At 42.9% G+C, this 26,282-nt stretch overlaps 1 protein-coding gene across 1 annotated transcript in view; it reads left to right on the plus strand.

Moving 5' to 3' along the window:
• UBXN1 (UBX domain protein 1) overlaps window positions 1–23,851 on the plus strand; it is a 35,831-nt gene extending 11,980 nt beyond the window's left edge. The window contains exons 2-10 of the mRNA XM_040328930.1: window positions 1,006–1,066; window positions 10,320–10,373; window positions 10,451–10,599; window positions 12,209–12,257; window positions 14,835–15,026; window positions 15,317–15,368; window positions 17,201–17,329; window positions 18,343–18,526; window positions 23,613–23,851. Of these exons, the coding sequence (XP_040184864.1) occupies window positions 1,006–1,066; window positions 10,320–10,373; window positions 10,451–10,599; window positions 12,209–12,257; window positions 14,835–15,026; window positions 15,317–15,368; window positions 17,201–17,329; window positions 18,343–18,526; window positions 23,613–23,653 (911 nt within the window). The 3' untranslated portion in view covers window positions 23,654–23,851. The remainder of the gene's footprint in view (window positions 1–1,005; window positions 1,067–10,319; window positions 10,374–10,450; window positions 10,600–12,208; window positions 12,258–14,834; window positions 15,027–15,316; window positions 15,369–17,200; window positions 17,330–18,342; window positions 18,527–23,612) is intronic.
• The last annotated feature ends 2,431 nt before the right edge of the window (window positions 23,852–26,282 follow it).

Here is a 26,282-nt window from a genome sequence, read left to right on the forward strand (position 1 = left end):
TGCATATAACAAACATCTCATCACGCAACATTCCTCTCGTTTGGAGGATTTAGAGAATAGAATGACCAGAAACAATATAAGAGCTATTGGGTTGCCAGAAAGAATAGAAGGAAAGAATCCGGTGGAGTTCACGTGTACTCAATGCTAGGTGGCGCATCTCTGAATAGCCATGAGCATGAATGCGCACCTGGCCCATGTTGCTTTTGTGATATTGGACCATTCACCAATGTATAGCTAACTTTATTAAATCTATAGCGCTGAAGGTGTTTATGATTTTTACTTTGCAAGGAAAAAAAAAAAAAAATGTGCTACTTGCATACTCAAAACAAAGCTGTTCCAGCGCCGCGATGCTACCGCCGTTTCCATTTTCACCCATATTGCTTCAGGGTTCGCAGGCTCCAGCTCTGTGACTGTCAAAGCTTCTGATCTAAACTCCATAAAAGCCTATGGGGTTGAATTACTAAAACTGGAGAGGGCAAAATTTGGTGCAGCTGTGCATGGTAGCCGATCAGCTTCCAGGTTTAATTATCAAAGCTTAACTGAACAAGCTGAATTTGATTGGCCACCATGCACAACGGCACCAGATTCTGAGTGCCCCAGTTTTAGTAAATCTCCCCATACAAACACAGACTTTTACCAGGGTTAAGGGGCAGCAGCATTTAGAGGCAGTAAATGTTCCTTTTCTGAACGCAGAAGAATTCCGTTCAGGAGAGGAGAGTTTTGAGAGAAAAACGCTGGGTGTGGCGTAAATGTGTGTTAACGCTTCCAGTGGCCAGAATACATTTGTATTCTGGCCAATGAAATCAATTCACACCCAATCGCTGGACGCTGCTAAACACGGTACACACGTTTACCAGCATCCAGTGTTTTTCTGTTGCCAGGAGAAAGGTGTCTAGGGTTGTGTCCAGTATGCATTAATGCCAATCGCATGTAATATTTTGTTTTGTGTGGAAATTTATATTTTTGCTGGAGAAGAATTCAGATATACATATTTTATTCCTCCAGAAATGTCGCAGTGTTCAACGCTGGAGAGCCTCCTAGAGATGGGATTCCCCCAGACCAGAGCGTAAGTCACTGATTCCTCTTTTTTACACTGTTCCCATAGTATGATGGATTATAGCACAACACACTTCTGATCAATGGTGAATATACCAAGAGTATGCCCAATTGAACATATATTCTGCATTATCTAACATCTGTTCCCTGTGGTTTTTCACTGTATGTCCATATACTGATCTTGTCGGACACACTAACCGCTTGCCCGCTTACTGTGTGTGTGTGTATGTGTATGTATATATATATATATATATATATATATATATATATATATATATATATATATATATATATATATATATATATATATATATATATATATATATATATATATATAATGGTGGCAAGACGGCTCTCCTGGGCAGGATCACGTACTTGTAAGTGATCCTGCACTTCCGTGTCGGGTGGGGCTCCCGCTGTGTTCAATCATAGCAGGAGCCAATCAGCAGGTCTGGCAGATGCAATATCTACCGGGTCCCACCAATCGTTCGGGACACAGGCAGATTGCCGTTCTGTCAGAATTGAAGGTTGTGTCAGACTTCCGTTTCCGGGGGAGGAGTCGGAGGCATGGCGGGCTAGCGTTCGTGCTAGGAGATTCCAGCGGTTCCCCGTGCACCTAAAGCCAGGAGAGCAGCCACAGCGGTCGATACCCCCACCATCCCCTGCCCGCGCTATAGGGGAGAGTACAATCCGCGCATATCCCACTGCTGATGTCGCGGCGTGGCCGAAGCGGAGGGAAGTTCAGTCGGGGATCCCCTGCTCAGCTAGGACACTCGTACATCACGAGGTACATGACGGCGAGGGGAGATACCCAATCGGCGCGTGAGGATCACGGGGTAAGCAGATGGAGTTCACTGACAGAGAGCTTCGTATCTGCAGCAGCAGCCGTCCCGTCAGTGCCAGAGCCAGCTGCCGTTTCTGTGGAAATTCCCGCCATATGGGAGGTCCTACAAAGAGCAGCATTAAAGGAGAGACCGGAGGGGGGAGCGCAGGTGTCGGATTCTACAGGAAGACAGGTGAGAGACATTGCGGCATCTCAGGCAGACATTCAGCCAGACTCAACACCAGTAGAATCACTCCTTACCGACACAAAAGCGCAGTTACCCACGCTCCCGGCATTAGCACTGCCCCAGCACTCAGTGAGAGCACTAGACCCATTAACAAGGGCAACACCGTACAATATGGAACAGGGACTCAAGGATTTAACCCGAGCCAATCCAGGTTCAGATGCTGGGGGAATCAGGGGCTCTGTACCGTTATCACAACCTCGCCAACATACAGGGAAGGAGGAGATGGACCCCCCCCCAGATAATAGGCAAATTAGTAGGCTAATTCAGGCTCTCCCTACTAAGGAAGATATCGAACAAATGGTAGCCAATCTATCTGCTGCAATGAAGGGGGAGATTGATAAAGTGCGCACAAGTGTAACGGAGATGGGGCAAAAGGTCGAGAGATGTGAGGAGCAACAAGATTCGATGGAGGTTAGGCTGAGCAATCTGGAGGGAAGAGTGCAATCCCAACATCATCAACTAATTAGGCTACAGCTACAAGCAGAAGAAACGGACAATAGGAGCAGGAGGAATAACTTGCGCATAAAGGGAATACCAGACAAACTGGTAGGGCTGGAGCTGAGAGAAGTGGTAACCTCCATTCTGAATAAAATTTTGAAGAAACCCCCAGAAACATTACTGGAACTAGATCGTGTTCATAGAGTCCCTACAGGGAGGTACCAAGACCAGGCGACCCCCCGTGATGTGCTCTGTAGGGTCCATTTCTACAGGACAAAAGAGGAAATCCTCAGGGTAGCTTGGAAGGAGGGTACAGTCGGGATATTTGAAGGGGGGGAGATCCACATATTCTCGGACCTTTGTCCCCAAACCAAGAGTAGAAGAAGACTACTAAAACCTCTATTAGACTATATTAGAGCAAATGGCGCCACCTATCGTTGGGGATTTCCCTTAGCGCTAATAATCAAGAAAGAGGCAACAAGCTATTACCTGAGTGAACCATCCCAGCTCCCTAAACTTTTTCAATTTTTGGGGGTGGGCCCAATAGAGGTGCCTAACTGGCTGGTACTGCCCGGAGACTTTTGAAGAATGTGATCTTGTGGGCATCAGGGGCATCAGGGGCTTTGTAACGCATATGGGCATTTTGGGGATGACAAGCGGCATTTATGAGGATCTCACAGAGGAAAAGACACATCTAGGAAAAAAAAAAGAAACCTTTTTTCCCCCTTTTTTTTTTTTTTTTCTTCCCCTCGTCCCCTCTCCCTAGATTGGTATTTTGTATTTTTGGGGTGCAATTCTTCTCCCTATGTCAAAAGGATGAAATTAAGAAGGAGAACGTTATAGGAAGGTATCCGCCTGGGACCCCCTTTTTTTTTTTTTTTTTTTTTTTTTTTTGGGTTCTATGTCTTGACTCTCGTTCATTATAGGGACTTAAGGTTGGGCTAATGACGAACTAGATCCTAGACCCTAACAACAAGAGTAACAAATCGGTGAATTAATTATGGACCATCTACCATGTACTATGTATACTATGTATATAAGCGGTTTAGGGCTATGGAGGTTTCTCATATGCTAAATGTTAGTAATATGTCCCACTGTGGTTGTCCTTTTTTTTTTTTTTTTTTTTTTGTTACTTGGGTCTACTCCCTTTTGAGGGAGTCATGTTACTTCCTAGTCCTTTCTTCTTCCTTAATTGATCCCTATAATTGCCCGTTAGGAATAATAGAACCCCCACAGATATAATTAGTAATGGCCCTGTTTCTCTATCTCTTTGGGGAGGTCCCCAAGTCCAAGGGGTGGGGGTTGGGTAGGGGGGGGGGGTGCACAGAATAAAGACACAATTGGGAAGATCACGCAGGAATTATCACGTTGCGAAGGGGTTTTTGACCCCTTTTTTTTTATTTTTTTTTTTTTTTTTTTTTTTTTTTTCGGGGGGGGGGGGGGGGGGGGGGGACTGGGAGCCATCAACACAAATACGAACACAAGAAGATAACACGTGGGTTTTTTTGGGGGGGGGGGTGGGGGGGACTCTAGAGGTTGCATTGTAGAGGTGATGTAATAGTTTTGTCGCGTGGTTTAATATAGTATTAAATATTTTTTTTCCTTTTGGGGGGGGGTTTAAGAAGGCGGAAAAGGGAGGGGGTTTTTTGGTCGTAGACTGAGGGTGGGGGGGGGGCGGGAAATAGGTTAGGGGCGGGGGGAGGGCAATGTGAAGTAAGGGGGGTTGGGAGGGATGTTGGGGGCCACCACCAATCGGAGGGGGACGCATGGGAAGTAGATAAGGGATGAGAGGGGGTGAAGGAAGAAGGAGGGAATGGGGAGAGATGAAAGGGAAGAGTGAATAAAAGAATCGGGGGGAAGAGGGGTAGTATACGTATGAGCTAAGCGTACAAGAGACACAGAACTAGCAAGGCTTAATAGGGTGAAGTTTAATACAGCTCCCCCCATAGATGTTAATTTGTTTAATTTATGAATTCGTATCTTTTGTGTTTTGCTTTTCCCTTTTTTTTATTATCTCACTGCATGTGTTTATGCCGGGTGAGCATATATGTATATAATTCAATATTGAAAACACCTGCAGGAGGGGAAAGGAAGAGAGAGGAGAGGGGAGGGAAAAGAGGGGAAGAGGGGGGGGAAGGAAAGGGGGGCAAAAAAAAGGGAATAAGAGATCACTCAGGGGAAAGGCCCAGCATAAGGGGTGAAATATGCGTAAAAAGTGTATAATATGTTTCATCAGCCCAGTGCCCCGAGGCCTTGGAGTGAGAGGTAATAAGGGCAGAGGAGGTGGGGGTTAACGGACCTGTAAAACAAAGAAGAGGGGCACGGGAAATGATAACCGCGGGAGACTCTCCGCTGTGCTTTCACACTTTCCCCAAAGCGTCTCTCCTCCGTATAGGAGGAAAGTCGGAGATGCATTGGGCGGGGGGGGGTCGGATTGATCACCCCCGTTTTTTTTTTTTTGTACTCGGACAGCTGGACGGAGGTCTTGAGTTCGAGTCATAGGGGAGGAGTAGGGACTTTTTATTTTTTTTTTATTTTTTTGGGCCTCTCCCTGGGTCGCCCCCGCAGGTCACCTCCCTTGGCCAGCAAATTCACTATTTCGAGAGTGAAGGTTAGAGGAGCCTAGAGAAGGGGATAGCGAAGTAATAGAAAGGGAATAGGAGGGACCTCGGAAATGCATAGATTAAACATAACATCATACAATGTCAAAGGCCTAAACATCCCCGAGAAAAGAACTAAAGTGATGATAGAATTAGGGAGATTAAAAACTCAAATCGTGTTTTTGCAGGAAACCCATTTTAGACAGGATAAGATTCCAAAATGGAGGAATCAGAAATTCCCAGTGATGTATATGGGGGCATCCCAATCCTCTAAAGCAAATGGGGTAGCTATTCTTTTAGCAAAAAATTTAAGTTGGAAAGAAACGACAGTGGTCACGGATGAAGAAGGCAGGTTTATACTGATAAAAGGGACAATAGATGACCAGAAGGTGACACTAGTAAACATCTACCTCCCCAATGAAAACCCGGTGGCAGCTCTGAGTAAATTTGCAGAACTAATAAATGAAAACAAAGAGGGGGTCTTAATTCTAGGAGGGGATATGAACATGTTATTAGATCCAAGTATAGACTCCTCCAAGGGATCCTATGGCATATCCAAATCTAAACTGAGACAAGCAAGAAACATATTGTACGATATGCAACTAGTAGATAGTTGGAGGATTCAACACCCCCAAGATAGAGACTATAGCTTCTATTCCAATAAACACAAAACTTATACTCGAATTGATTATATTTTCTTAGACCGAGCGGTATTGATGAACTTAAGGGATACTTCAATCGGATCTATTACAATCTCAGACCATGCCCCAATTAACTGTACTATTGACTGGGGAGTATCAGGATTCAGGGAATGGAATTGGAGGGTTAATGAAACCTTAATTAAAGATCCAGAATATGAAGAGCTGATAGGGCAGGAAATAGACACATTTTTTGAAAGGAACAGTGCGGATGAGACTTCCCCACTCTGCAGGTGGGAAGCGCACAAGTGCTATCTGAGGGGAATATTAATATCTATGGGGGCCCACAGGAAGAGAAAATTAGGGATTAAGGTGGATACTTTATTGAGAGAGATTAAAATAACAGAAAACGAACACAAGAGAGTGCAAAACTCAAGCAATGAGGAGAAATTGGTAGCGTTGCGAGAAAAATTTAATTTACTATTGGTGGACAAGGCTAAAGCACAATTGAACAGATGCAGAAGAACTTTCTACGAATTCGGCAACAAACCCAGCAAGATGCTTGCTAATGCACTTAGGGAATCGAGATCAAGGAAACACATAGAGAAAATAAAAATACAAGGAGATAAGTTAGTAAGCCCCTCACATTTAATAGCAAAGGCCTTCAAAGAATATTATAATGGTCTATATCAAATAGATAATCAACTCGATGTAGAGAAAAGACAGATTAGAGAAGAGAGAATAAAAGATTATCTAATAAAGTCAGAAATGCCTAAAATACCAAAGGAAATAATAGAAAGTATGGAGTGTCCGATCACAGTGAAGGAATGTCAAGAGGTAATAAGTGAGATGAAACCAGGCAAATCACCAGGGCCAGATGGCTACACGTTAACATATTATAAAACTTTTCAAGACAAATTAATACCAACATTTCTAGAGGCCTTTAACTCACTGAAAGAAGGTCATCAGATGAGAAGAGAAACATTAGGAGCCCATATTGCCGTTATCCCCAAGGAAGGGAAAGATCCCACAGTCTGCGCGAGCTATCGACCTATATCGTTGCTAAATATAGACTTAAAAATATTTTCAAAGATAATTGCAAACAAACTGGTTCCTAATATCCCTCCACTTATACACCCAGACCAAGTAGGTTTTGTACCGGGAAGAGAAGGTAGGGAAAACACACAAAGGGTGTTAAATACCATTTATCTGGCCCAAACCCACCATAAACCACTAGCACTTATTTCTACTGACGCGGAAAAAGCCTTCGATAGGGTGGATTGGGGCTTTTTGAAAGCTACATTAGAACATATAGGATTGGGTGCGGGCATGCAGAAGTGGATTGCTAGCCTTTACTCATGTCCGTCGGCAAGGGTGAAGGTGAATGAGGTACTATCGGACCCATTTCCAATTGGGAATGGGACAAGGCAAGGATGCCCACTCTCCCCGATTATTTTAGTTTTGACATTGGAGCCGCTACTGAGGACAATTAGATCGAACGCAGATATAAGAGGATTTCAGATTAAAGGAACGGAACATAAAGTAGCTGCTTTTGCGGACGATCTGTTGTTCTCAATAGCGGCTCCCGAACTATCACTTCCCCCCTTGATGAGAGAGATAAGGGCATATGGTGACCTATCTAACTTTAAGGTAAATTATAACAAGTCAGAGGCAATGGGGCTAGAAATAAACAAACAAATAAAGGACCTCTTGACAGCAAATTTTTCCTTTAATTGGTCGGACTCTCACATACTCTACTTAGGGACAAAAATCCCCAAAAATTTAAATAGAATCCTCGAATTGAACTTTATTCCGTTGATAAGGCGAATGAAATCTGACTTTATTAGATGGGAAAAAGAGACGTACTCATGGTTTGGGAGAATCAGCATCTTAAAAATGAACGTGTTACCAAGATTGCTCTATTTATTTCAAACCTTACCGGTAAAGATCCCGCCGAGTTATCTAAGGGATATAAGATCCAAGTTTGCGAAGTTCATCTGGTCGGGGAAAGCGGCGAGAATTCGGAGGGAAATACTAACTTTACCCAAGGAGAAAGGGGGAGTGGGGTTCCCAGACCCAGTAGGGTACTATACAGCAACACATATGTCAAGAGTGGCGGAATGGTGCACCCAGGAGAACCATAAGCCTTGGTTACTTATAGAGCAGAAAAGTACGGATATCCCCTTGGAGGGATTGGCATGGACACAAGAAGTGGATATACCAGGGGTAGTTAAGAAACATCCAACCATAGGGGCAACCCTGAGCGTCGTGAAAAAACTATTCAGGAAAACAAAACTTTCGATCGCCCCAAGTCCACTCACTCCGGTTATAGGTAATCCGAAATTCCAAATTGGGATATCAGACCCACATTTTAAGAGGGTAAAAAGAGCAGGATGGAGCAGGGTAATACATTTTGAGGGAGAAAATCCAAGGATCAGAAGCGAGGAAAGAGATGAGGTAATAAGAGAGGAACTTGACCAAATGAGACAAAATCAATTAAAAATGGCCACTAGAGCTTTGAACCCAAAAGGGAGACCAATAAGAGACCTCTCAGGATATGAGGAACTGTGCCTTAAGGGAGAGGAGTTGAGACACGGTCTCTCGCTGATGTATAGCCTCTGGGTGGAAGAAAAATATTTAATTTTACACATAAAGCCTCCCTAGCTACCAGATACCAGGAAGGGGGTTACAAAATTTTAACTAGGTGGTATAAAACCCCTGTAGTCCTAAACCGGATATTTCCGGAAGTCTCAGATAGATGTTGGCGCTGCGGTAAGGAAAAAGGTACCATGTTACATCTTTTCTGGTCATGTGAGAAGATAGTGGACTTTTGGAAAATGGTGATGGACACTGTGAAAGATATCGTGGAGGTGGATCTGGGTAGTAGCCCGGCCACTTATTTACTGTTGGACATACCAGTCTCCATGGCCAGGTTCAAAAGTTCCCTGATAAGACATCTACTGGTTGCAGCAAGGGCCTGCATTCCAATCTTGTGGAAAAGTACTACCACCCCAAATAAACAGCAATGGTTAAATAGAATCTCGGAAATTCAAATGGAAAAGCTTACCATGGGCATTAGAGAACAAGAGGAAAAATATAGACAGATATGGAGTCCATATGTAAATTACAGAGAAGGGGAATTATGAGAAGTATGGGGGGGAGGGGGACGTGGACGCGGGAGTGGCCCAGGGAGGGGTCTTTTTTTTTTTTTTTTCTTTTCTTCTCTCCTCCTCGAGAGGGGGGAAGGGAGGGGGCAAGGGAGGGATTATTTTTTTGTATAGGAAATGGTTAAGTGTACAGTACAACTTAGAAATTCCGAAGCAGTGAAGAGGTTGGTTATATTATGTGTACCAATGTATGGAATTCAGAAATGGATTATTTGTTTATTTGTTTGGAAATGTATCAATATAGTATTTACTATTTAATTTGGAAAAAAAAGGAAAATTAAGATAAAATAAAGAATTTATAAAAAAAGAATTGAAGGTTGTGATCCTGTGTTCCTGCAAAGTAGAAACGCGGATCTCTGTCTTCCCATAGCAGAAGCACCTCCCATAGTGTACACAAGCACAGGTTAAGCACACAGTTAACCTCTTGATCATCCTTAATGTTAACCTCTTCCTAGCCAGTGTCAGTACAGTGATAGTGCAAATTTTTAGTGCTGATAACTGTATTGGTGTAACTGGTCCCCAAAATGTGTCACTTAGTGTCCGATTTTGTCTGCCACAATGTAGCAGTCCCCTGCTATAAGTTGCTGATCACCACCATTACTAGTAATAAGAAAAACAATGTACATAAATCTTTCCCATAGTTTGTAGACGCTATAACATTTGCAGAAACCAATCAATATACGCTTATTGGGATTTTTGTTTACCAAAAATATGTAGCAGAATACATATTGGTCTAAATTGACAGCTACATGAGATTCTGAGTGCTCCAGTTTTAGTAAATCAACCCCGTGTGTCTAAGGCCTAGTTTACACTTGTTTGGATGACCACTGATGGGGCTACACTGATTATAAGTGTAAATATGCCTTGTCAGCCTTGCCACTAATCAGCTCTCCTTTCCTCACACAGTGACAGCGTGTGAGCAAAGGAATGCTGACAACCAGCAAGTTTGTTTACATGTGGTCAGCTGTAATTGGACACAGCTAATCACATTGTAAAGGGCCACTGTGATTGTCTCTTTATCTCAGTCTGTGATCAGCTGTGTCCAAAGGAGGGTGCGTGGGAGGATGTCCATGGATGCCCTTGCAGGACGAGAGCAGCGCTGTAGCCATCTTTTTGCTATGGCCTGGTAATACAATTGTGAAATTAATATAGGCTTTCTTTTTCTTTTGCCATAAAACATATATTAACATATACTTGGCATGGGGCTTCATGCCGAGGAACATAAATGCACAGATTGTGGGTAAAAAGCCCAATGTAGTTATGCCACTGGTTTCCACACAAGATTAAAACCACTGTTTTCTGTTGTTGGGTTTGTTTTTAGCACAGTTATTTTTGTTTCCTCTTATTCAGGGAAAAGGCAGTGTCTGCCACGGGCAACCAAGGTATAGAGTCTGCAATGGACTGGTAAGTTGGATCACCTCTGTTTACAGTATAATGAGGAGATTCCTGGACTTGCTGCCATTTCATTTTGATTGTTTCAGGCTGATGGAACATGAAGATGACCCCGACATAGATGTACCTGTTGAAGCTGTTGAACCTGTGCAATCTGTTGAATCTGTTGAACCCGTATCCAAAGAAACACCCAGCGAGCAAACTGAACCAACTGAACAAGAAATGGACACAGAGTCAGGTCTGGAATGGTCACAGTTTTTCCATTAAATTGTCTTGAAGTGTGCACATTACCTGAACATGACGGCAGTAATTATTTTAAAGTAAAATTCCAGCTAAACATTTAAGTAAAGAGTTGTGTGTGTGTGTGTGTGTGTGTGGGGGGGGGGTTTTACCTGCAAAATATTTGTAATCTTGTTCAGCGAGACATGTGATTCATACATTGCCGTACTGAATAGCCGGTCAGCTGACACCCCTATTTCCTGGTTCAGCTCTGCAGATCACCAATTATGGGACAATAAATGAACATCTGCTATTTCACTGTTTATTCAGCAGGCAGGTGACAAAATAAGCTGTAAAGCTGAGGTAGGATATAAGAGAGTCATTTTCATAGTTGTCTCTTGTGGCAGAAATGCATGGACCATAATCGTGTCTGAAAAGAATCACAAATCCACGTATACAGGTCCTTTTTTTCTTTTTTTTTTTTTTTTTTTTATTATTACATTTAACTTTTTGCCTGGCATTCTGCTTTATTCACTGCGCCTTTTGGAGGAATTAAAAAAAATTTGGACATAAAAAAAACTCTTATTTTATTTTTTTTGGCTAGAAAATTACAGTCATTTTCTAGCCCAAAAAAGTTTTTTTTGAATGTGTGTGTGATACATACATACATATATGTGTATGTATATGTGTGTGTGTATGTGTTGTTCTTTTTTTTTTTTTTCTCTGAAAACGCAAGCTATGTAGAATAAAAAAAAATGGTAGCTGCTATTTTTCATATCGCACAATATTTGCGCAACTGTTTATCAAATCTATATTTTCAGTAAATAATACACAAAGACTTTTTGTGCAAACATAATTTTAAATCCTAGTTTTTGTGCTAAACAAGATGAGGTTGCATTGAGTAAATAGATACCAAATATCTCAAACCTACAGGAAATTAAAGTATCCATAATAAAGTGACTAGAACCTGGTTTTGACTTGCACCTACTTCCAATTGCACCCAATTAAAAAACAGCATTTTAGCTTGCACATGATTGGATAATAAAATCGGCAGATCTACCCCTCAGATTTACAGCAAGTGCACTTTCAGTGCAATTTCAAGTGGATTTGCCTTTCATAAATAACCCCCCTTGCGTTTGTGCCAAAAAACTATAGCTCACTCCTTTTTTTTTTTTTCTAATGCCTGTAATTTTTTTTTTTTTTTTTATATATACATTTTATTTTTTTGGTAGAATAGGGAGGAACAATTTAAAACCCTTCTTTTTTTTTTTTTTTTATTGTCTTTATGTCATTGGGGAGATTTCCCTTCAGTGCCTGTCCTGAAAATGCCACAGGCAGTTTAAGAAAAACTCTATAAAATGCAGAGAACTCACTTTTGGACAGTTGTCACAAAAACCTCTCCCCATTGGAAGAGTTATTTATTCTTTCCTCCTATTCCTATGCCTATGTAGCAAAGATCACCAGGAAAAATACAAGTGGTGAATCTCCCCAGTGGGGTCACAGATAGATAGTAATACATATTTAACGTGTTTTTTTTTTTTTTTATATCCAAAAACGTAATAGTAGGAAGAGCGGCTTCTGTGAAAGTTAACAATTGTTTGACTGATTGCAGTTTGTTTCCTTTACAGAAGAAAGACAAGGTTTAACTGAAGAGGAGAAGGAAAAACAGAAAAAAAGGTGTGTTGCACTTACTAATTATTATCTAAAAAACCTGCACTGGAGCGTGTAAAGTAATAAGTGATAAAGCAGCCACTTAAGGAATTTTGACACTAAAGGCAAAAAAACAAATATACGAGAAAATGGCGCTAAATCAAAACCTACGTGTGAATATTAAACCACAGATAAATTACTACAATTGTGAAAAATCCAGAAATTGTGATAAACAAAAATGTTAAAAGGAAGACGATTTAGTCCTCAAAGGCACAAAGTTAAATGAATGAATACACAGTGTATTTCACTTCCTGTGCATCCACTACGCGGTGACACCGCATAAATGTGCCTCTTACCAGATAAAGTGGAACATTAAATGAATGGTTGAAATCGCTTATTAAATCCTTTGAGCAGGATACTTCAGGCACCAGACATGTCTCCAATCAGGATTGCTCTATCAGTATTCTAAATATGTTAGGAGATAAAAAAATATTTGCCCATAGTGTAATCCGTAAAACTTTTATTAATAAGATGACTATATATTAAAACGTGCCGCAACACTTGCAGTATATTCTACGTAACAAAATGGGCAAAGATAATAGCCCACATATAGCGAAGCTAAAAATAGTAATGCTTTTTATATCGTAACCATGCCCAGCGTGTTTCGTCAGAGAGGCGATTTCTGGGGATTGGCTAGATCCCCTGAACGCGGCTTGTATTATCTTTGCCCATTTTGTTGTGTATGTTATTCTGCAAGTGTTGCAGCACTTTTAAATATATAATATTCTTTTTAATAAAACTTGCTTTCGGCTTTGTCCATAGGACTCTGTCACTTTAGCCCTTTGCAAAATGGCCTATGTGGACTAAATCCATTTATTTATTTATTTTTTGATCACAATTTCCGGATTTTTCACTATTGTATAAGTTGTGTTTATTTGTGGTTTAATATGCACATGTATGTTTGTTTTAGATTTAGCGCCATTTTCTAAAATTTTTACATAATAGAGATATTTGAAAAAAAAAAGTCCCCAAAACCATATATTTACAATTGCACTAAAAGAACAATAAAGTGCAAATAGCTTTACACATTCAGTGCAATAAAAAGGTGCGTCCCTTAACCAGTCAGCACGTGTGTATATTCACCATTAATTTTCCCCCTACTTAGTTAAGCTGGTAGGGGGAAAGAAAATACATTTTTTTTTTCCAGATGTGGTTATTCTAAGCACCAATACTGCCATATGTGAAAAGTCCTTACCCCTGTGTATGCAATGACTTGAGCATCTTGCAGCAGGGCAACAACTTTTATTGACATTTTTTAGGGCCGAAACAACTAATCGATTATGAAATCGATTAACATTTTCATAATCGATTAATCGGCCAGTAACATAATGGGGTTAAAAAAACAAAAATTAGCCCTTTTATAGTACAAAAAAGCAAATCGCTACTGTAAATATTACTTTCACTGTCCCACAGTAAAAAAATGAACCCCTTACAATAGCGATTATTTGCTCTTTTTGTACTTATTTTTAACCCCATTATGTTACTAAACATCTCAGGCCGGGTTCACACCTCTGTTTTTTGCAGAAACACACTACAGTTCATTTACATGTTTTCCTATGGGACACAAAGTGAAACGGTGCCATTTTTTATTTTTATTTTGGTTCAATATACTTCAATGGAGAAGCTGCAGAAAAGAATGTAATGTGTTTTTGCGGCAATTTGTGTTTTGTAATCTGCCCAACAACAAATTGGCCCCAAAAAAATTAAAAATGCTTTTTTTTTTTTTTTTTTTAAGGCTATTATGCGATTAATCGAAACATTAATCGGCCAACTAATCGATTATGAAAATAATCGTTAGTTGCAGCCCTAACATTTTTACTGTTGGTAGAGGTGAGGAAGCAAAGAAAATAGTGTATATTGTCTTGCTTAAAGCGGGGGGTTCACCAAAAAACTAATTTTTAACATTACATTCAGCCGAGTTGTCCTAATGACAATTGGCTGTTTTTTTTTGTTTTTTTCGTACATACCGTATTTCACCGCATTTCACCGCCGCTTCCGGGTATGTCTTCTCCGGGACTGGGCGTTCCTATCTGATTGACAGGCTTCCGACCATCGCATTGAGCGCGTCACGAGTTGCCGAAAGAAGCCGAACGCCGGTGCGGCTCTATACGGCGCCTGCGCACCGACGTTCGGCTTCTTTCGGCAACTCTGGACGCGTAGCATGCGACGGTCGGAAGCCTGTCAATCAGATAGGAACGCCCAGTCCCGCAAAAGATATACCGGCGGTGAAATACAGTATGTACGGAAAAAAAATAAAAAGCCGATTGTCATTAGGACAACTCGGCTGAATGTAATGTTAAAAAATTATTTTTTGGGTGAACCTCCACTTTAATCAGGACCAAAACAAAACATTTTTTACCAATTGTAGCCAGCAAGTGGAGCTGCAGGATATTTACCCCTCTTTGCCAGGCTGACTTTATCACTGTGTTGTGAATTGCCTGTGTTGTGTCAATGGCCACAACCTTGTTGCATACTGTACGTACGTTTTATGTTGTGCAACTACAGTGTACATTGCCCAATAAATCTTTAGGATTTTATCTATAGGATGATGGAACTGATAGCCCAAAAGCAAGTAGAACGTGAAGATCGAGAAAAAAGGGAGCGAATTGAGCAGGAGAAACAGAGGCGGAAACATGGACAAGAGTTAATTGCAATCAAACAAAAACTTCAAGAGCAAGAGATGCAAAAAGCGGTGGAAGAGAGGAGGCGGGAAAAGCAAGAGGAGAGACTGGCCAGGTTGGTTCTTGTATGTTGGGCTCCGGAAAATGAGTGTCACAAAAATTTTTTTGTTTAAGGCCGTGTTCATACGGATGTGTATAGATAGATGTCTTGCGAGCTACCAATGAAGAGTGTCCAAAAAATGTTTTAAAAGTAAGCAAACCAATTCACAGCCGCCAAGCATATTCGCACTCCCATAATCTGTGTAAAAAAAATAAACAAATGCAGCGCTATGTGATATATCACTCACGCAGGTGAAAAAATATATAATTGCCGTGAGCAATGAGCAATTCATTTCTCATTTACAGAGATCGTGTCCGGGAAAAAATTGCAAGGGATAAAGCCGAGAGAGCCAGAAGGGTGAGTAGAAGCTGCTGTATTTTCTTACTTTCAGGAAAGGCACATGAGTATCCCTCTAGTTGTTGGGTAGTAAATACTGAAGGCTTTGTCAAATGAAAACTCCTACAAGCTTTAACCAGACACTGATAGAAGTCACAAGACTGCTAATGAGAAAGGGTATTAAGCAGTTTATATTTACTGAATATAATAAAATATACATTTCCATAAAATGTTCTGTGTACTGTGGGAGATTAGATGCAGTGAATGCAATGTTCTGGGTTTAGTAACATTTTAAATACCACCCAATGCAATTGAACTTAGAAACAATGAAGTGCAAGGTGTTATGCACCTTCCCCCCCCCCCCCCAGAGATAACTTCTGGGCTGCTGATAAGGCAGTACAATAGGTCCTGTTGTCCTGGGCCCGGGTCCCATCAGCTCTACAGGGCTTCAGCTTTGTAGTTAATTTCTTCCAAATAAAAAACAGGGCTTCCTAAACTGCACCCCTCTTCCTGCTTGTTTAGGGGGTGTATAATTACATTCGCCATCGGGTCAACAAAGGGATCTAGGGAGTGAGAGCAGAGGAGGGACTTTTTTTTTTTTTTCTATTTTGGGATGCAGGTTGTAGTGCCGGTGACTTGTCGTTAAGGTTCCCTTATCGAGATGGTTCCTGTAAGGACTGCGCAGGCGCAATCTTTGCCGACGGAAATCTCCGAACCTCGACCGGCATCCAGGCTCATTCCTTAACATCCCTGTGGATTGGAGGATGTTAAAAAAAGAGCCAGGAGGCCGAGCGAGCGGAGCAAGCCGTCCGAGCGAAGCGAGGACGTGATGCCGACTGGCCACTTTCCTCAAATTCCACATCGCCCTGGATGCCGGCCGAGGTTTGGAGATTTCCGTCGGCAAGGATTGCGCCTGCGCAGTCCTTACAGGAACCATCTTGATAGCCCGAACCAGATCGTCAGATCACCGGCTGCCCACTGCCTTGCCTTACAAAGTGATCTTGTGTAGATGCTCCGCTCAGGTGCGGAGACTGAGGGGAAGTGGCTGACAGCAAGTCTAATGTTGACAGCGGCGGCAGGTGGTGTGGCTGCACTGTGAAGTACACTAATATCTGTTTAGAGTGCTCAGCTTATTTTATGATCATCCGCATTATGGTAATCGCACAGCAGGTGCTGTATGGCTATGTCAAAGTGTGACATGGCTGTTGGGTGCTGGCTTTGATAACATATTGCTGTGCTGTGTGTTACAGACTTAACACAGTACAGCTATAACAAATTCAGCACCCAACAGCCATTGGCACTTCAGACCCATAAAGCACCTGCGGTGCTTATAATGCTGATAACAAGCACAGTGAGACACTACTTTACACTTGCCTTTGGAAAGGCAGTAAAAACACACAGCTGAGCTACCTTTTTTTTTTTCACCACCCCCAACCACTTCTATTTAACCATTTACATTCCAGTAACCCGTATGTGCCCCTATACGCTGCGTATATGCCTCCCTGGGCAATCCATGTATGTGCCAGGAGCGTGCCTCTTGCATGCACAAAGACTGAGCTGCCAATAAACGGCTCTTGGCCCCAAGAAAATATCAGTAGTCGGCTGGACTAGGTCAGAGGCAGAGTTGGGGCTGAGGGTGGTGTCAAAGGAAGTCCCATCAGGTAGGCTGTATGGGGCCCCCATAATTTCTAACAGCGGCCCTGGATAATGTCACCACAGTGCCCTGTACTCGCACACAGTGATAATGAGCACAACATCCACTGAGCCTTCCAGATAAAAGATCTTGGTACTATCATTAGGACAGATGGTAGGTACATTGTATTATTCCAACTTGTAATTCTCCTTTCTTCCAGTATGGTGGAGAGACATCGGATCCAATCTCCCCTCCAGCAGAGACACCTGTTCAAGCCCCCGCACTCTCCCCATCTTCCCCAACACAGGAGCCACCTACTAAGAAGGAGTATGATCAGTGTCGTATACAGGTAAGTCCAGACACTGCGCTATCTAGAACACATCTCTATTGAAGAAATGATTATCAAAGCTTGCACAAATCTATCGTATCTTGAATGTAAATCTTCCAGAAAAATTGCATTTTTTTATATATTTTTGCAGCCATTGTTTTTATGTGTCAAGCAGAAATAATGTTTATATTGCAGAATGTAAAAATTCCCAATGGCAGTAATACCGTATTTATCGGTGTATAACACGCACCCCAATTTTAAGGGGGAAGTTTAAGGAAAAAATGTTTTTACAGCCCCCCCTCTCCCTGCGCAGTACTTGGCCCCCCATCCAGTACACAGCCCTGACCCCCTACACTCCCAGGAGACCCCTGGGACGGCACTGCCAGCATTCTCTGCAGTTTAGAAAAAAATCACTGCCAGCCCCTTCCACACTGCTCCTCCTGTGTCACTCCTATTGTAAAATGAAGCTTACATATACCTCAATAGCTCTGTTTTTTTTTTTTTTTCCCACTGACCTGGTCACATGACTGCTGCTCTCCTCTGAGGTTACACAGATGGTCATGTGACCGCTCGCCTCCTCCAATCTAAAGCTACACATGGAGGAGGAGAGCAGCCAGGAAAAAACTGAGCTATTGAGATATTTACAAGATTTGTTTTTACAATGACACTCACACAGGAGGAGCGGTGTAGAAGGGGCTGGCAAGTGTTTTTTTTTTATTTTTTATCAACTTTCGACTATGCAGGCAGCGCTGTCCCAGCACCAGGAGAGGCGAGACGGCTGGACTGACCCCCCCCCCCTCCCCATAATGGGTGGCTCCCGGGGTGGACCGCCCAATCCCCCGCCCCCTGTTGGTAAAACATAGTATTGGCCTATAACGCGCACATACTGTTTGTCCTCTGTTTTCAGGAGAAAAAGTGCATGTTCTACGCCGATTAAATACGGTATATGTTATAGAAAATTATGAAATTTCAAAGGTTTATAGGTGATGTCAAGCATTTTTATAGTAATAGCACAAAACTGTTCTTGCTCTTAGGTCCGCCTTTTGGATGGCACTGCCCTATCGCAAACATTTCGCGCACGAGAGCAGCTGGCTGCTGTCCGATTGTACGTGGAATTAAATTGGCCCGCTGGCGCAGAAGAACCTTTTAACCTTTTGACTAGCTTCCCACGAAGGGTGTTTACTGAAGAAGATATGGAAAAGCCACTGCAGGAGCTTGGTGAGTTTCTCACAGGAGAAAATACTGCAGGTTTTCTATAGGGACGACGACTTTAAATTATTTGTATTTTGTTTTTTGTTCTGGAAATTCCGTTCATATCAAAATCAGTTGTTAGAAGAAAACTGCATTTTGTCAAATCTCTGTTGGAATTCTTGAGTGCACTGGGGTGATTTTTCGAATAATCATTCGAAAATCTACCATTGAATGGCCAGCTTTAGTCACAAATCTCCTGCAACAACATACTTCAGTAAACCTTGAATTTCGTCCCTGTTTATAGATGTGCTTCAAATAGCTAGTAATGATAGTTGGGATTACAATAGGGTTCCACAAGTAAGGTAACAAAAGGGTGTGATCCACTGGTCAAGTCCTGGGGAAAAAAGCGTGGGAACTCCCACCTAAGATCCACTCCCCTACCAAAAAAAAAAAATGATGGGGATGGGTGGTGTATAGATGAGAGGGTTGCGAAGTGTATGGGGGTAGGTGGTATGTAGATGAGAGGGGTGCGAAGTGTATGGGGGTAGGTGGTATGTAGATGAGAGGGGTGCAGAGTGTATGCGGGTGGGTGGTGTATGGGGGTGGGTGGTATGTAGATGAGAGGGGTGCGGAGTGTATGGGGGTGGGTAGTATCAAATACACCACTGGCCACTGATGCATTAATGACCAGTGGCAGGTAATTCACCCTTTTTTGCTGCATTAGTGACACCAGTGTCAGTGTTTATGAACCCTTTCATGCTGCACCAAATAGGGGTAATAAACACTGACACTGGTGTCACTAATGCAGCAAAAAGGGGTTAATAAATTGCCACTGGTCACCAATGCATCAGTGGAAGTACAGTGCGGACACCCCCTTCAGTGTAGCCCCTTGTACAGTGCAGACACCCCTCTTCTGTGCACCCACCTTCAGTGCACCCCCCTACAGTGCAGACACCCACCTTCAGTGCACCCCCCTACAGTGCAGACACCCACCTTCAGTGCACCCCCCTACAGTGCAGACACCCACCTTCAGTGCACCCCCCTACAGTGCAGACACCCATTTTCAGTGCACCCCCCTACAGTGCAGACACCCACCTTCAGTGCACCCCCCGTACAGTGCAGACACCCACCTTCAGTGCACCCCCCGTACAGTGCAGACACCCACCTTCAGTGCACCCCCCGTACAGTGCAGACACCCACCTTCAGTGCACCCCCCGTACAGTGCAGACACCCACCTTCAGTGCACCCCCCGTACAGTGCAGACACCCACCTTCAGTGCACCCCCCGTACAGTGCAGACACCCACCTTCAGTGCACCCCCCGTACGGTGCAGACACCCACCTTCAGTGCACCCCCCGTACGGTGCAGACACCCACCTTCAGTGCACCCCCCGTACGGTGCAGACACCCACCTTCAGTGCACCCCCCGTATGGTGCAGACACCCACCTTCAGTGCACCCCCCCCTTCAGTGCAGACACCCCCCCTTCAAATCACCCCCACCCGTACAGTGCAGATACCCACCTTCAGTGCGCCCCCCCCCCCCCCCCCCCGTACAGTGCAGACACTCACCTTCATTGCGCTCCCCTGTACAGTGCAGACACCCCCCTTAAGTGCACCCCCCAGTACAGTGCAGACACCCACCTTCAGTGCACCCCCGTTCAGTACCTCAGATCGTGGTGATGCACAGCAGGTCTCCTCCCCCTGAAAACTAGGAGGAGGGGGAGGCGGCTTCACGCTGCTGTTTGGCTGTGCCTGTGTGACATCCGAGATCACACAGACAGCCCGCGGCCATGAGAGGAGGGGATGGTATGTGCAGCGGTGTCACCCTGCACCCCCCCGCACACCCCCTCCCCCTTGCATCCGATTCAGCACTAATCACTGCAGAACCCTCCGCGATTGCCTAATCCCGTGGCGCTGCCACTACGGGTGTAGTGCAATCGCGGAGGGTCAAAGTCCTGCAAAGGGAACGCGCGTTCCTGCTGTCAAAAAAGTGCAGGGACGCCATTCCCACGCGTTCCCGCAGGACTCGAGCCCTGGTGTGATCCCATATCGCTTAAGATGGTCAAGAGATGTTGCAGCCACCCCCAACTTGGTTCCAGGTATTGGTGGAAAACGGCAGCACTACTTCTCATTATGATAACAACATAGCTGGTGATGGTGCCTTGAATGTGAAATTGGAATATGGTAGCTGCCCCTTTAAAAACGTGAAATAATCACTCCTGCATACACATAAACTTCAAGTAAAGGTGTTGGCACTAACAATCATCAGATATAAAGTGAATGAAATATAATGGCATGTGCCATACATAATATACATGTAAAATGCAAACTGAGAAGTCCAATATGACAATACCCAACTCCAAATACAAAACTTTTTAAAACAGAATAAAGTAGGGCTGTGGAAATTAAAGATTAATTCCTCGATTTATCGTTAATTTTTTTGATCGATCAAAATTCTTTTGATCGGTACTAGTAGTGCAACGGATCATAAATGATCCGTGATTCAAACGGGTCACCATATGCGGATTGGCACACCGCGTAATCCGCGGAGCTCCGCTGCTGCCTCGGCCATAGGAAAGGCCACGGCTTTGGCCTAGCTCCCAGAGCGGTGGCCATCTTGGTCCACCCGGCGGTGGCCTAGGTGAGTCATCACCCGGCCTCAACTGCTCGTGTTTGGCCGGCTTCTCTGGTAAGACTAAGCAAGCACTAATCTTCCTATACAGTGGGGGAGATTTCTGTAGATATTACAGTGGGGGAGAGGTCTGTGGATATTACAGTAGGGAGATGTTTGTGGATATTACAGTGGGGGGGGGGATGTCTGTGGATATTACAGTGGGGGGGGATGTCTGTGGATATTACAGTGGGGAGATGTCTGTGAATATTACAGTGGGGGGGAGATGTCTGTGGATATTACAGTGGGGGGAGATGTCTGTGGATATTACAGTGGGGGGAGATGTCTGTGGATATTACAGTGGGGGACTATATAAGGTGGTAATCCGAAAAATGTATGTGGGTTACAATTAATCGAAATTAGTTGATTAATCGATTTAAAAAAAATATTGATTTTACTCGAAACACAAAAATTTTAATCAGTCGCCCTAGAATAAATGGATGTGTCTTCAAAAACGCTTTACCACAAGTGCTCATGAGGTAGATGGCAACTCACCTCTTTTTACAGTAAGTCAAAATTGAGCTTTTGAAAAAATTGGATGGATTTCTGGGTTCGCACCTCTCCACTCTAAAGCCTTGTACACTCGGATTATTGGACACATTTTCGTCAGTTTTTTGTTGTCTCATATCGAAAGTGAAGAGGTTACTCACCATAAAAAAATCTTCGTACAACAGAATTCAACGTCAGAAGTGACTTAATTTGTTGAATTAGAAGCACTTTTGCCTGGTGGTGCAACGGATCGTCATTGATCCGTGATCCGAACGGGTCACCATGTTCGGATCGGCACACGGATTGAGCTCCATAGGAAAGGCCGCAGCTTCGGCCTAGCTCCGGAGCAACAGCCATCTTGGTACATCCGACTGCGGCCTAGATGAGCTCCCCTAGAGCAGCGCGCTGACGTCATCACCCGCCTCAACTGCTCGTGGATCTGCCTGCAATCGTATATACAGTGGGGGAGATGTGGACATTACAGTGGGACCTTTTTCTTTTTTTTTTTTGCTGATCCGAAAAATGATCCAATACGGGAAACGATCCTAACCGTGAGTTTTTTGATTCGTTGCACCCCTACTTTTGCCTCCCAAGTGCTAAACTTCAAAAAGTTATACCAGAAAACTTCTGGCATTACCTCAAAATTCTTCATAAGGACAAGGACCAGAAATGAAAGTCTGTTCTCGCATCCCCAGCCGTTTTAAGACCCGTACACACGATCAGAAACTCCCTCCGGACAAGGCTGGGAATGTGAAAACAGACTTGCATTTCTGGGCCTTCTCCTTTTGAAGAACATTGAGTTAATGCCAGGAGCTTTCTGGTATGACTTTTTGAAGTTTAGCACTTGGGAGGCAAAAGTGCTTCTAAAGTTTTATCAGGAATACCTTGTTCAAGGGCTTCCTTTATTAAACCCATGAGCACTCGTGGTGATGTGTTTTTTGAAGACACATCCATTTAGAAGCACTTTATTCTATGTTTTTAAAGTTTTGTATTTGGTGTTGGGTATTGTCACATTGGACTTCTCAGTTAGCATGTGCCATACGTAATATACATGTAAAATGCAATTCTATTACATTCACTTTAAATTTTATGATTGTTATCGCCAACACCTTTATTTATAGTTATATGTATCATTGCCACAAATCGAATCCACTATCATTGCAAATATATATCCAGTAAATGTATTTAGATTAAGATTTAAAGTATTAAAGCGTTCATTTATGACTAGTCAGTTTTTTGTTTTGTTTTTCATCTGGCGTCCAGCCCTTTTTAGGTTCTGTATTAAACCCAAAAAAGTGTAGTTTATGATGGTAAATGGCTACATGGCCTCGTACACATGATCGTATTTCCATCGGAAAATTTGTGCAAAGGGCGTTGGCCGTGAACTTGTTCTGCATACAGACGGCAGAACTTTTTCAGCCAACATACACAAAACGACATGTTTTTTCAGCTCTTTAGCGCCACCCTTTGGGCAACTTCAGCTAATGTTGGTTAGCATTGGTTTGGAGCATGCGTGTTTGTACGTTTTTGGATTTTATTCTGACGGACTTGTGTAAACACGATTGAATAATCCGACGGCACACATTTGTTGTTGGAAAATTTGAGAGCATGCTATAAAACATTAGTTGGAAATTCTGACAACAATTGTCCAATGGAGCGTACACGATTGTTGGAAAATCCAATCGTGTGTATGAGCCTTATGAGTGAATGAATTGAGGTGTGGCGAACTGTTACACAACAGTTTTTTTTTTTTTTTTGTTTTATTATTGCTATACTTGCCACCATTCTGTATTACCTGGTAATGTAGCTCCTCCCAAGCCACAGAGATGCCACACAAATTTTATATGAAGACGGGGTAGATATTTCTTATAAAACTTGTTTTTAAAACGTTCTTTTGCGATTTTGTGATCTACATTTTGTATTTTCTCATTCTTCTTCCTCATGAATTTTGCAGGTTTGGTGCCTTCAGCTGTCTTAATTGTTGCTAAAAAGTAAACTGCACAAGAATCTTTCCTGTGTAAAGACCACCAAAATGGAAGAGACGGAAGAATGATGGCCGAGAAACCAGTGTGGACAAACCTGACCGCCATCTTTCTGCAAGGATCACACAGACTATTGCCCTCATCGCCCCAAACTGTGATGTGCTAGCATATATATTTTAATGGGGAAATAAACCATTGTGTGAAATCCTTATCTAGTTTTATGCTTATCTGACTAAAAACCCAGGTTGTTTGAATCTGATTTATAATAGGAAACGTGATTTTTTTTTTTAATTTTTTTTTTCCGATGTTGTAAAGTCTCAGGCCCCGTACACACGTCCGAGAAACTCGACGGGCAAAACACATGGTTTTGCTCGTCGAGTTCCTTGTGAAGCCGCCGAGGATCTCGGCGGGCAGAAATTTCCCATTGAACAACGAGGAAATAGAGAACATGTTCTCTATTTGGCCCGACGAGATCCTCGTCGGTTTCCTCGGCCGAAAGTGTACAGACGACCGGGTTTCTCGGCAGAATACGGCTCCGATTGAGTTTCTGGCTGAATTCTGCCGAGAAACTCGGTCGTGTGTACGGGGCCTCAGGGTTTTTAATTTGAATGCAGTCTATGCAAACCTTCTGTGCTGCAGCTGCCCCCCTTTTTCTTACCTGAACACGATCATTCCAGCGACTAGCCCAATAGCTCCAGCCGCTGTCTCGGGTCCTCATTGGATAGATTGATAGCAGCAGGAGCCATTGGGGGCGGGGCCGAGTCCTGCTGTCTTTGTCAATGGACACAAAAGCAGGACTTCGAGAGCGCGCCTGCACGGGTGCCCCTATGGAAAGCAGCTCTCCGTGTGGTCACTCGCAGAAGAGGACCACCCCAGAAAAGGAGGATTGGGGCCGCTCTGTGCAAAATCCATGCACAGAGAAGGTAAGTATAAGATGTTTGTTTTTATTTTTTTTTAAACAAACCTTTAGGCCTCATGCACACAACATTTTTACAGCAGCTGTTTTTGGCTGTAGACATTTTTTTCTACAGTCATTAACCACTTAAAGACCTCAGGTGTTTTTTAGATTTGGTGTTTGCAAGACTAAAACATTTTTTTCTGCTAGAAAATTACTTAAAACCCCCAAACATTATATATTTTTTTTTTCTAACACCCTAGAGAATAAAATGGCGGTCATTGCAATACTTTTTGTCACACCGTATTTGCGCAGCAGTCTTACAAGCGCACTTTTTTTGGAAAAAATTCACTTTTTTTAATTAAAAAATAAGACAACAATAAATTTGGCCCAATTTTTTTATATATTGTGAAAGATAATGTTACGCCGAGTAAAATGATACCCAACATGTCACGCTTTAAAATTGCGCCCGCTCGTGGCATGGCGTCAAACTTTTACCCTTAAAAATCTAGATAGGCAACGTTTAAAAAATTCTATAAGTTGCATTTTTTGAGATACAGAGTAGCTCTAGGGCTATAATTATTGCTCTCGCTCTAACGATAGCGGCGATACCTCACTTGTGTGATTTGAATACCGTTTTCATATGCGGGCGCTACTCACGTATGCGTTCGCTTCTGCGCGCGAGCTCGTCAGGACGGGGCGCTTTAAAAAAAAATTTTTTTTGTTTTCTTATTTAATTTTATTGATTTTATTATTTTTTACACTAAAATATAAAAAAAAAAAAAAATGATCACTTTTATTCCTATTACAAGGAATGTACACATCCCTTGTAATAGAAAAAAGCATGACAGGTCCTCTTAAATATGAGATCTGGGGTCAAAAAGACCTCAGATCTCATATTTAGGCTTAAATGCAAAAAAAAAAAAAAAAAAAGGAAAATTTGTCATTTAAAAAAATGACAGAAAAAAAATTGTCTCTTTAAGAGGCTGGGCGGGACTGACGTTTTGAAGTCACTTCCGCCCAGCAGAGCTATGAGGACGGGTGGGGGCCATCTTGCCCTCACTCAAGTCCTCACTCTCCTGGCGGCAGCATCGGATCTCCTCCGCCGCTACCGACGGCTCCGGTAAGCGGCGGAGGGCGCGGAAAAGCGGCGGGGGGGGGGCCCCTCTCCCGCCACCGATAACGGCGATCTCGCGGCGAATCCGCCGCGGCGACCGCCGTTATCGTTTACACGGCCGCCAGCTGAAAACATGGATATCTCAGTTGTGGCAGCAGCTGCTGCCGTTACTGAGATATCCATGTTTAAAAAGAGGACGTATATATACAGTGGGGGGTCCGTAAGTGGTTAAACTCTCCATCATGTTATCCTATGTGTCCATGAACAAATAGGCTGTTATCAGCAATTTTGGGCAGTGGCATTTTTGAGCAGTAAAAAACAAAACAAACTAGGGTGGGTTCTGAGAGATGTTTTTCTATAAAAACGCTCCAACGCTGATAAATATTGATAAACGCTCAAAAACATTGTTCACCAGCATTTTTGATCCATTGGGGAAAAATAAAGTCTTAAAAAAAAAAAATAAAAAAAAAAACGCTAACACGGAAAAACATTTTAGCAAAAACTTTGAAAAACTCACTGCAAAGCTACTGGCATTTTTTATAACGTTATTTTAACGTCCAGTGTGCATGAGGCCTTAGAATCACTTTAAAAACAGCCTATGTTGCCAGTTTTTGCCAACCATGGTTGAAG

This window comes from Rana temporaria, chromosome 11 (genome assembly GCF_905171775.1).
Source record: "Rana temporaria chromosome 11, aRanTem1.1, whole genome shotgun sequence".
NCBI lineage: Eukaryota > Metazoa > Chordata > Amphibia > Anura > Ranidae > Rana > Rana temporaria.